Source organism: Dermacentor silvarum, chromosome 8 (genome assembly GCF_013339745.2).
Source record: "Dermacentor silvarum isolate Dsil-2018 chromosome 8, BIME_Dsil_1.4, whole genome shotgun sequence".
Taxonomy (NCBI): Eukaryota; Metazoa; Arthropoda; class Arachnida; order Ixodida; family Ixodidae; genus Dermacentor; species Dermacentor silvarum.
In genome coordinates this window covers 152,402,801-152,414,632 of record NC_051161.1, presented here as the reverse complement: position 1 = coordinate 152,414,632, position 11,832 = coordinate 152,402,801, and the positions used below count along the sequence as shown (strand labels likewise).

Here is an 11,832-nt window from a genome sequence, read left to right as displayed (position 1 = left end):
ATTCAAGCTTTCCGCGAGGCCGGCTTGTCACTCTTCGAAGAACAGGCTCTACCAGGCGTTCATGCGCTGCAGTCTGAAGACGGCATAAAAGAGCTGTTTAATGAGTTCTCAGACTTGTTTCAAGACCGGCTGGGCTGTTGCAAAGGTGCGCCCGTGAAGCTGTACAAGAAGGTGCGGTGCCACGGTTTTTGAAGGCTCGTTCGGTGCCGTTCGCGCTTCGCAAAGTCGTGTCCGCTGAAATTGGCCGTCTCGTTCAGCAAGGTGTTCTGTCGCCGGTGAGTGTTTCCGAGTGGGCTGCGCCTGTTGTACCAGTGGTGAAGAAGAATGGGGACATCAGGCTGTGTGGCGATTTTAAACTCACCATGAACCCCGCCACTCATCTGGAGCAGTACCCTTTGCCAAAGGTGGATGACATTTTTGCTGCGCTCTACGGGGGAGAAGTTTTCACTACACTGGACTTGCGGAATGCTTATAACCAGCTCCCGCTTGACGAAGAGGCTAAAAAGATGACCATCATCAACACGCACCAGAGCTTATACTCGTACAACCGAGTAGCCTTCGGCATCTCGTCTGCTCCCGCACTGTTCCAGCGGCGCAGTGAGTCGTTATTGCGGGGCTTACCAAGAGTATGCGTATACTTGGACGACATCATAATCGCCGAGAAACAGCATGACATGTCGACGCTTCGACAAGTGTTGCAGAGACTGCGGGACAGTGGCCTCCAGCTGAACAAAGCCAAATGCCGGTTCCGAGAGAAAGAAGTGCAGTTTCTGGGGCACAAGATTGATGCAAGCGGCCTTCACCCGCTGCGTGACAACCTCGAAGCCATAACAGCTGCACCAAAACCACAGTCGGTGAGCCACCTTAGGTCGTTTCTGGGGCTAATAACCTATTACTCAAAGTTTTTGCCTAATTTGTCTACGACCCTGGCTCCGCTCTATCGGTTGCTGGCGAAAGGCGAACGCTGGAACTGGAAAGCAGAGCAGGAAAGAGCTTTTGAGAAAGCAAAGCTTGCCTTGTTAAAGCAAGTTTTCTGGTTCACTACGATCCGCAAAAGGAATTGCGGCTAGAGTGTGATGCTTCATCAGACGGCGCAGTATTATCTCACCGCATTGAGGGCGTGGACCATCCGATAGCATTTCGTTCAAGAACGCTGACGTCAGCAGAACGCAATTATTCACAAATAGAGAAAGAAGCGCTCGCCTTGGTGTTTGGAAGTTCTAAGTTTCGCGATTTTCTGCTCGGCAACCATTTCACGTTAGTAATGGATCACAAGCCACTCAAGGGGCTCTTCCAACCAGACAAACCGATTCCACAGATGGCGGCAGTTCGAATGCAGCGTTGGGCGCTCCTTCTATCAGCGTACCAATACAATCTGGAATGCCGCAGAGGACTGCACAATGGTAACGCGGACGCTCTCAGTCGCACGCCTTCGCCAGAGGATCATGAACGCGGAAGTCAAGTTGTAATGGAATATGTGCTCTACACGCAGGGTTTAGGTGCAAGTGTCCTTCCATCTGAACAAATGATTGCTCTGACCCAGGAGGACGTTACACTTCGGCAAGTCCGGGAATGGATCGAGCGTGGCTTGCCATCACATCTTGCCAAGGAGCAGCAGCATATGCTTCCGTACTTCACCCGCCGACTCCAGCTCGTCGTGAGCCATAGCCTCATTTACTGGGGTCATCGTGTGGTCGTGCTCAGCGCGACAGTGCTTATTGAACGAGCTGCACGATACGCACAAAGGCATCGGGGCCATGAAGAGGCTTGCGCGTACGTTATTTTGGTACCCCGGATTGGACAATGACATTGAAAGGTTGGTGAAAAGCTGCCCCCAGTGCGTGCAGTGTTGGTCGATGCCTGCGGCGCAAGTTCCTTCGCCGTGGCCCAAGACGGGAAAGCGGTGGTACCGATTGCATATGGATTTTGCAGGCCCTGTCGATGGTTACCTAATCTTCATCCTAGTTGACGCGGAAACCAAGTTGATAGAAGCAACGCCTGTGAAAACAGCGACGACAGACACAACTGTGCAGCTGCTCAGATAAAGTTTCGCCCGTTTTGGTATTCCGCAGTGTGTGGTGTCGCACAAAGGTCCCCAGTTCTCGAGCGGGGCAATGGCAAAGTTTTTGCAGGGAAATTGCATACGCCACGTCAGGACGGCACCATACCATCCACAATCAAATGGATTAGCGGAGCGGGCTGTGCGAACAATAAAAGAGGGTCTCAAGAAAAACAAACGCGGTACATTACAGGAAAAGCTGTCCCGTTTTCTGTTCCGTTACAGATCGACGCCTCTCGAGAGTGGTAAATCACCCGCCCAACTGCTCCTTGGATTCCAGCCTTGGACAAGGCTGTCTGCCCACTTCCCAGAAGGCGAGGTACCTGCAGAGGCTGACGCGATCCAGGAACACTTTCCGTCGGCCTATACACAACCACTGTTCCCACCTGGAAAGCGCAACTGGTCCCGCCAATTTCAGCGAGGGCGAAAATGGCTACCAGGGACGGTGATAGCGACAGAGGGGAATCGCATGGTAAGGCTGGATACACCCCTGGGAATACAGCGGCGTCATGTGGATCAGTTGCGGACACGGCTAGCAGAAGCGACAACGCAAAGGGAGAATGCAACAACGCTCGGCCGCAGTCCAGCGGGAACACAGCTGGCCGAGGAGACTGGAGAAGCAAGGGCAACGGCACACTACAGTCCAGCGACTTCCCAGCCGGCCGCAGAGACTCGACAAACGAGTGCATCGGAAGCGGGCCCAATGCTACTCCGCCGCTCAACACGACCAAGACGCCCGCCGGAGCGAGTGGGCTTTTGAAGGGGGAAGAAATGCAGCGTCGTCGAAAAGCACACTTGTGCGACTGATTTCCTTATCAGCTACCAGCAAGAAGCGATATGCTCGGCCGCAGCGGGTGTCGCTACTCACGTGCTTTTCAGTTACTTAGAGCTCGAGCGCAGAGCAATAAACGGTTGAGTATTCTTCCAAATGTTTTCTACAAACTTCAAATGCTACAATGCAATCTTCCTTTACTGCTGAACAAATACAAAGAAGCGAAATACATGTCGAAATCTCAGTTGTGGGCATTTTTTGTAAAAGTGTTGTAATAAATCTTTTGTTGTATCAATTTTTTATGAAATACTCATATTTCTATATACTTTCTTGTGTATTGATGACACACTCTTTTTATTTTGATCCTATACTATTTCTTTTATTTGCTGGCTCTGTTTGTCAATATATACGTATGCTTACATGTCCACTTCATGCATTATTGCTATGTATCTTGTTTTGCCGTTTCGTTGTATCTGCCTTGTAACGGCTACCTGGGCCTCTGTCAAGCTGTCTACACAACTTTTAGCCCAGGTAGCTATGCAGTACTATCTCGTGAATAAACTGAATGAATGGATACTGCTCGGCAGGGTCATTCTAACAAAATCGCGCGCTGATATTTGCGTTCAGACCGCTGAAATTGTGTTCATAATTGAATTTGACATGTATTTATGCCTTAAGAATAAATTAATTTCATTCTCTCCTTTATTTTATGTTTTTTAATGCCTCTCGGTGATCTGTTCCGGTCTCGGGCCGGGTTCGGGCCGCTTTCGAGCCGGGCTCGGTCCGGGCTCGGGCCTAAGGTAAAGGAATGGCGGGCCGGGCCGGGCCGGGCGGGCAACGTAGATTATTTCAGGACCCGGGCCGGGCCCGGGTCTCGCCATAAAACTTTTGGTCGGGCTCGGGCGGGCAGCCTAACGTAAAAACGGGCCCGGGCCGGGCCCGGGCCGGGCCCGGGCTGAAAAAATCGGCCCGTGCAGTGCTCTATTCGATTGTAGACCCTAGAATTTACTAATATCTGTAACGGCACATCGTTCCACGTCCTCGATTAAACGTTTCATGAAATAGACACCTGTAGTCAACTTGCAGATGATGTCTGCATGAATTACAGCAACGACAGTATAGATGTTCTTATTGGATCTGTCTACTATTGGCAGGTTGCTTCTGAAAAAATCAGAAAACTCAATAATGGATTGACTGCCATAGAAACACTGTTTGGTTGGACTTTGCAGGGTCCTGTAGAAAGTTTTTAGTGTCAGAGAAACACACACCACCACCGTGATGAACGTCGTTGTGCGAACCTGCAGCCTTGATGAAGACATTTCAAAACATCTCGAAGTGTTTTGGGGTGTGGACCACATGGGAATACTGCCTGATAAAGATACAACGTCGGACATAGTTATTCGAAAATTTAAAAGAACTGCGAAGAAAATTGACGGGAGTTATGAAGTTCGCTTCCCTTGGAAGGATAACGTTGATAAACTAGACAGCTATATAAAGGAAGCAAAGGAGCGATTTGCTAGGCTAACATGAAGACTTCCCAAAAACGAAGTATTGTTGACACGGTATCACAAAGCGATACGAGAATATGAAGAAGATGGCTTTGCGGAATAAGTACCCAGTACCCATTACGGATAGTACTGCACCTATTTACTACTTACCAAACAGGGCAGTTATTAACAACAAGAGAGAAACGACAAAGACAAGGATTGTGTTTGAGGCCTCTTCGAGAAGCCCTGGCAGACTGTCTTTAAATCATGTTTTGCATGCAGGACCTAATGCGAATCTATCGGTCATCGAGCGTCTTTAAAGCTCCACACCTGCACATTTCAGTTACAGCTGACATTGAGAATGCGGTTTTGCAAATTCATCGTGCTCAAATTAACCGCAATGCACTTCGGTCCTTTTGGTACGAAAGTCCCCTGATACGAGGAAAAGAATTGCCAAGACAAGTCATATGGAGGATGAATCGTGTACCACTAGGAGCCGCATCAAGCCCGCTTCTTCTTATTGCCACACTTCATCACCATTTTGAGAATACAAAAGGAGAAGATAAAGGGATGACGGGCCGACTAAAGAACTTGTTTTATGTCGACAACTTTGTGGCAGGGGCAGACACGATGGAGACAGCTTTGTTGGTCTGCAATAATGCAGCTTAAGCCTGAATGAAGCGGGAATGCATCTGCGTAAATGGACAACGAATTCCACAAGCATGTAGCATCTCAGTGAAGAAAGAGCAGACATTAACGACGATATTCGCTTAACGGTTCCTAAAACCGAGAAAATACTAAGAGTTCTCTGGTTTCCTGAAGATAATAAGGACGCGTTTGATACTTCCGCAATTATGCAATTCGTGGCATCCCGAGCAACAATGAAAAGGAATGTATTAAATACAGCAGCTAAGATTTATCACCCATACGGCTTTCTTTCTCAGTTCACAGTTAAAGCCAAATTAATTTTCGGACAGTTTTGGAAGAAAAAGCTGCATTGGGACGAACATCTTCCAGTTGAAACAAGTGACTCTTGGGAAACATGGTGCAACGATCTTCGTCGTTTGAACATGATACGTGTTCCACGTACAATCGCTACTGCAGAACCGTCGTACAAACAAACATTCCATGTTTGTTTCAGATGCCAGCACATTGCCATGTGGAGCTGCAGTTTATGCACGGACAGAGAAGTCTGAAGTTACGACAAGACTGGTTATCGCAAAATAAAGAGTGGCACCGCAGAAAAAGTTAACGCTTCCGCGATTAGAACTGTTGGGAGCTCTGATGGCAGCACGGCTCATGCAGACTGCGTAGAGAGGCACATCTACAGACTACGAAACGCACTTCTGGTCTGATTCAACAGCCGTTCTTGTATGGGTAAACTCAGACTTTGATAAATGGAAGCTTTTCGTATCGAACAGGGTAAAGGAAGTACAAGCCCTGAATTTACCAGGTCAATGGCGATATTGTCCATCAGAACACAACCCAGCAGATCTAACACCTGGCCTGACAGGACAGCGTCTTCAATAAAGCGCACTTTGGTGAAATGGACCTGAGTAGCTGATTAAGAAAGCCTTGTTTTGGCCAACTGAGCTGTTCAAGGCTCCTGAGAAAGCTGGAGAAGAAACAGTGATATTACAAGTGACAACCAAGAATACATCTCCTTTGCTAGACCTGTCGCAATCTTACCAAGAGCACGAAGATCACTGCTTTTATATTCCGCTTCGTTCAAAACGCAAGAAATCCGGACGCAAGGATAGCATGACCACTGGTAACGATTGAAACACAAAGAGCAGAGAAATTTTGCATCTATAAGATACAAGAAATTGCGTTTGGCGAAGGTTGTGCGTCTAATACTACCCTAATGAAATTTGTTCCTTACAAACATGAAGACAACTTGATCGGAGTGGGCAGAAAACTTCAGAATTCAGAATTGACGAACAACGATAATCATCCTATTGTTCTTCGGGCAGAGGAAGAATTCACCCGACAAGTCATAGAAAGAGAACACCGACGCCTTTTACACTCTGGAATTCTGGACACACTAACTCAATTAAGACAAAACTAATGAATCATTGGAGGTCGACCACTGGTGAAAAAATGTATTGGACACTGCAGAGTGTGCAGAAACTTTACAGCTAAACCAATGAGTGAACCGTTTGCACCTCTACCCAAAGATAGAGTGACAGAATGCGAACCATTTTCTAGTGTGGGCGTCGACTTTGCGGGTCCAATGTACTACCGTGCAACTACTTCCAGTCCTATGGCAGCATATATCGTTACCTTTACTTGTGCAGTTGTACGTGTAATACACCTCAAACTTGTGTGCAGCCTCAGTACAGGAGACTATTTAGATGCATTCAGGCGGTTCACAGCAAGAAGAGGGGTATGCAGGACAGCGTGTTCTGGCAACTGTGTCACGTTAAAAAGAGAATCAAAACAATTAAAAGAAATATGGGAGTCAGTTCGAAACAAACGTGTGCTGCAGTACTTCAGAGAGCATAGAAATAAATGGAAGTTTATAGCAGAAAGTTCACCATGGTGGGGCGCTTTCTGGGAACGACGCATACGCACAGTCACGACAGCTCTAGGTAAAGCTTTGAAGACCACTTTTCTGAACTTCGTTGAATTACAGACAGTACTGACATAAATTGAATCGCTGGTCAACACGCCCATTGACAACAATATTGACTCAGCTGGAAGTGCCACTACTTACACCAGCTCATTTTATGATGGGCCTGACGACAATACTGCGGAGAAGGAGCCGTCCATTCCTGACGACAATACTGCGGAGAAGGAGCCAAATTCTACACAGGATGAAGTGAAGAGGCGCTGGAGACGATGACAAGCTTGTCTTGATACCTTCTGGAAGAGATGGCGCAAATAATATATTTTGCGGCTACCATCAGCTCACTACGTCAGTGGAACTTCTGGAAGCGAATCAAAAGTAGGCGACGTCGTAATTATGCACGAAAAAACTCCAAGACTTTTGTGAGATCTGGCTGTAATTGAAGAGACATTTCCTTGGCGCGATAATCGCGTTCGTCTAGGTCTTTTGAAAAAGTCTGACGGAAAAAAAGTTGTCGCAGTGTCACCCGAAAGGCGAAGCATCAATTGCGATAGCAACTTAGTAGAGAGATATACGGAGTAAGGATAGTAGTTTTATCCGCTGTACAAACTTGGACATGCAGCAGCACCGGCAACACACAGCACTGTTGTCGACGCCGTCGGCGTTTTGCCCGCGTTCGCACAAAATGCGTGCGGCGTTGGTGACTGTTGCCGGAGCCTCTGATATAAATAGGCACTTGGTGCCGCAGCTAAACGTCGCCTCCCTTCCCTCCCCCCCCCCCCCCCCCGCGGCCTTTCGTGCGTCAGAAGAAGGCGCGTTTGCTCTACATATATGGTGATTGTAAAGGAGGAAAGAGACGCCTACTTCTGCAGCGCTTAAGCGAGCACGGCACAAAACGCGCGTTTGTTCTCCGCCGTGCGTTCACTCCCCGTGAAAGCGCGCGTCCCTCGCGCCCTTTCACTCGCACATACAGCGTTCGGCGGCGCGCGGCGACGGCTCCAGCCCTGCAGAAGAGCAGGCAGTGTCGACTGCCCAGACACGCCAGCTCGACTGCAGCGGAGGTGGCAGGCCTCCACCTGGCCGTCGACCTAATCTCCGAGGAGCTTCCTGGGGTACCAGCGGCCATCCTCTGCGACTCCAAGGCAGCCCTCCTCGGCCTGCAGAGGCCAGAAAGCGCCAGCCTTGGAGTCGCACTGCTGTCTACCCGGCTGACAGCGCTGCAGGACGCAGGCCACCCGGTGTCCCTGCACTGGATCCCCGCCCACGTAGGGATCCCGGGCAACGAGGCAGCCGACACCCTGGCGAAGGACGCCCACCACACCACTGTGCCCCTCAGTCGGGCCGTGACGGAGGGCGACTTCACTGGACTGAGGCTGCGGCGACACCTGGCGACCCACCACCCAGACAAACGGGTGGCACTGGGATGCCCCCCACGACCACTCCCCCAGCGAGGCCTGGCTCGCAGGGAGACCTCGCTCCTTCTCCGGCTCCGCATCGGCTGCAGCTGGACGGCAGCACGCAGCTACCGACTGGGACGAGCGACGTCCCCGGCCTGCAGCTCCTGCGGGGAGCCGGAGACGATCGAACATCTCCTGCTGGCCTGCCTGGCGTACCTCCAGCAGCGGGGCCCACTCCTGCAGGAGTTCCGCCGCCTGGGCCTCCCCTCTGGCAAGGAGGAAGATCTCCTCTTCCCCGGCCGACACCACCTTTCTGCACTTCGAGGCGTCGTGGAGTTCCTTGACTCGTCAGGGCTCTCCGCACGCCTCTAAGGACATTTCTACAAGCGGGAAGGCCTCACGGCCTCCCACCCCACCCCGGGCCTGACCGGCCTGGCACAACACCCCTGCAGACTCTGCAGCACACCAAGGCCTTCCATCTCGGCCTGATACGTGCCGCCTATGCCTGCCGGTTTTGCTTCGCCCAGCCATGGCGACTCCACTCTATCCCTTCTTTCGCTCCCACTTACCCCTCCCCGTTGGCGCTGAGCCGTGCTCCCTCAAGGGCTGCAGAAGATAGCGCCAACCTTTCCCTTTCCCTCAAGAACCACTTATCATCATCATCGCGCGGCGACGATTTCATCTCCATTGACGTCATACGGAACCTCACGGCGACGGCGACGGCAACGGCGACGGCGACGCCGACGGCAGAAATCTGCTTTGGAGTGTCCATATAATTGCTATCGCAATAAAAAGTACGGCGGACGGTGCAGCATCTCTACCGCTTGGAGCCTTCAAGCTAACCAGTTTGCCGGCCAGAATATGTTGGAGTTTTATACGAAGAAGACAAAGAATACATCTTAACGTTCCTGGCGCATGTCTTTCTTCTTGTTCACTTTTACTGTTCGAATAAACACCGAACGTGGTGCAGACGGGTCTGCGACTTCTGTCATTCCTAAAACCCGTCTAAGATGGCACAGCGCATCAAAATACCTCGTATAGCGTTCTTTCAGTGACAAAATGAATTGCTGGTCATTAGGTCTCGCTTAAGAAGTGTTTTTTTTTTGTCTGTGTAGAGTGTTAAGCCGGCCTGTAGTCATCCAAGGGTTATTTCATGGGGAGTTGCCTCTGCGCCTCAACGTAGCGGTTGTTGATGCTATGCAATTTGTAATGATGGATGCAAATACCGTGCACAAATACTGCGCATGTGCATCACTCAAGAAAATGACTGGATACCAGTTGAATTACTGATTGACAATCGTTGTGAGCTATTCTTTATTCTGCCTAATTGCAGCGTTTTCCATTTCAGATATAAATTCTAACCTCATAAAATTCTAACCACTGGTTTTACATCATCCCCACCCAATATATCGAGCACATATTTTCCTTTATCTGTACTTTCCGTGCGCTAAGATCTTCGTTTACGAATTAGAAATGCTGACTTTATTAAAAACGGCTTCTACTTGACTACGTTTTATTACTACATGTATTCATTTTCCTTGTGTTGAACAAATCACCAATGAAATCTTCACATGTTACTCGTACAATACAACGCTCGTACTCTGGATGCTTCTTTAGTAGTAGTAGTAGTAGTAGTAGTAGTAGTAGTAGTAGTAGTAGTAGTAGTAGTGTAGTAGTAGTAGGCGAGCCTCCGGCACAGTGAGTGATGATGAGGGTAGAGGCGCTTGTCGAGACGAAGAAGGAGGTAGACTTCCTTAATGGTGTGGCGCAGGGAGAGTCTCCCACACTCCTCCGTGGGCTTGACCCAGGGTATCATCATCATCATCATCACCATCATCAGCCTATATTTTATGTCCACTGCAGGACATCTCCAATTACCCTGTCTTGCGCTAGCGTATTCCAACTTGCGCCTGCAAATTTCCTAACTTCATTATCCCATCTGGTGTTCTGCCGACCTCGACTGCGCTTCCCTTCTCTTGGTATCCATTCTGTAACCCTAATGGTTCAACGGTTATCCATCCTACGCATTACATGGCCTGCCCAGCTCCATTTCTTCCGCTTAATGTCAACTAGAATATCGGCTATCCGCGTTTGTTCTCTGATCCACACCGCTGTCTTCCTGTCTCTTAACGTTAGTCCTAAGATTTTTCGTTCCATCGCTCTTTGTGCGGTCCTTAACTTGTTCTCGAGCTTCTTTGTTAACCTCCAAGTTTCTGCCCCATATATTAGCACCGGTAGAATGCAATGATTGTACACTTTTCTTTTCAACGACAGTGGTAAGCTCCCAGTCAGGATTTGGTAATGCCTGCCGTATGCACTCCAACCCAATTTTATTCTTCTGTAAATTTCTTTCTCGTGATCAGGGTCCCCTGTGAGTAATTGACCTAGATAAACAAACTCCTTTACAGACTCTAGAGGCTGGCTGGCGATCCTGAATTCTTGTTCCCTTGCCAGGCTATTGAACATTATCTTTGTCTTCTGCATATTCATCTTCAACCCAATTCTTACACTTTCTCGATTAAGGTCCTCAATCATTTGTTGTAATTCGTCTCCATTGTTGCTGAATAGGACAATGTCATCTGCAAACCGAAGGTTGCTGAGATATTCGCCGTTGATCCTCACTCCTAAGCCTTTCCAGTCTAACAGCTTGAATACTTCTAAGCATGCAGTGAATAGCATTGGAGGGATTGTGTCTCCTTGCCTGACCCCTTTCTTGATAGGTATCTTTCTACTTTTCTTGTGGAGAACCAAGGTAGCTGTGGAATCCTTGTAGATGTTTGCTAAGATATTCACGTATGCCTCCTGTACTCCTTGATTACGCAATGCCTCTATGACTGCTGGTATCTGTACAGAATCAAATGCCTTTTCATAATCTATGAAAGCCATGTAGAGAGGTTGATTGTACTCCGCAGATTTCTCGATTACCTGATTTATGACATGGATATGATCCATCGTAGAATATCCCTTCCTGAAGCCAGCCTGTTCTCTTGGTTGGCTGAAGTCAAGTGTTGCCCTGATTCTATTGGAAATTATCTTGGTGAATATTTTATACAATACTGAAAGCAAGCTAATGGGTCTATAATTCTTCAGTTCTTTAACGTCACCCTTCTTGTGGATTAGTATAATGTTGGCGTTCTTCCAGCTCTCTGGTACACATGAAGTTGTGAGGCGTTGCGTATAAAGTGCCGCAAGCTTTTCAAGCATGACATCTCCTCCATCTTTGATTAAATCTACTGTTATTCCATCTTCTCCAGCAGCTTTTCCCCTGGTCATGTCTTTCAAGGCCCTTCTAACTTCAGCGCTAGTTACAGAAGGAGCCTCTGTATTCGGTTCATCACTATTTTGAATGAAAGTAGCTTGGCTGTTTTGGGCACTGTACAGATCAGTATAGAATTCTTCCGCTGCTTTTACTATGTCATCGAAATTGCTGATGATATTGTCACGTAGTAGTGATGGTAGAGAAAACAGTCGCAAAACTGTGTATGACGAAACTGATTCTTTATTGGGCGCACCTGTGCCCACAAAAGCAAGCTACACTCAAAGCACAA

At 48.6% G+C, this 11,832-nt stretch overlaps 1 protein-coding gene across 1 annotated transcript; it reads left to right on the top strand.

Annotated features, from left to right (window-relative positions):
- The first annotated feature begins 370 nt into the window (after window positions 1-370).
- LOC119462504 (uncharacterized) lies at window positions 371-2,819 on the top strand. The gene is made up of 3 exons (XM_049673009.1): window positions 371-850; window positions 1,507-1,650; window positions 2,285-2,819. Exons 1-3 carry the CDS (start codon window positions 507-509, stop codon window positions 2,817-2,819), a joined length of 1,023 nt encoding a protein of 340 aa, XP_049528966.1. The 5' UTR covers window positions 371-506.
- The last annotated feature ends 9,013 nt before the right edge of the window (window positions 2,820-11,832 follow it).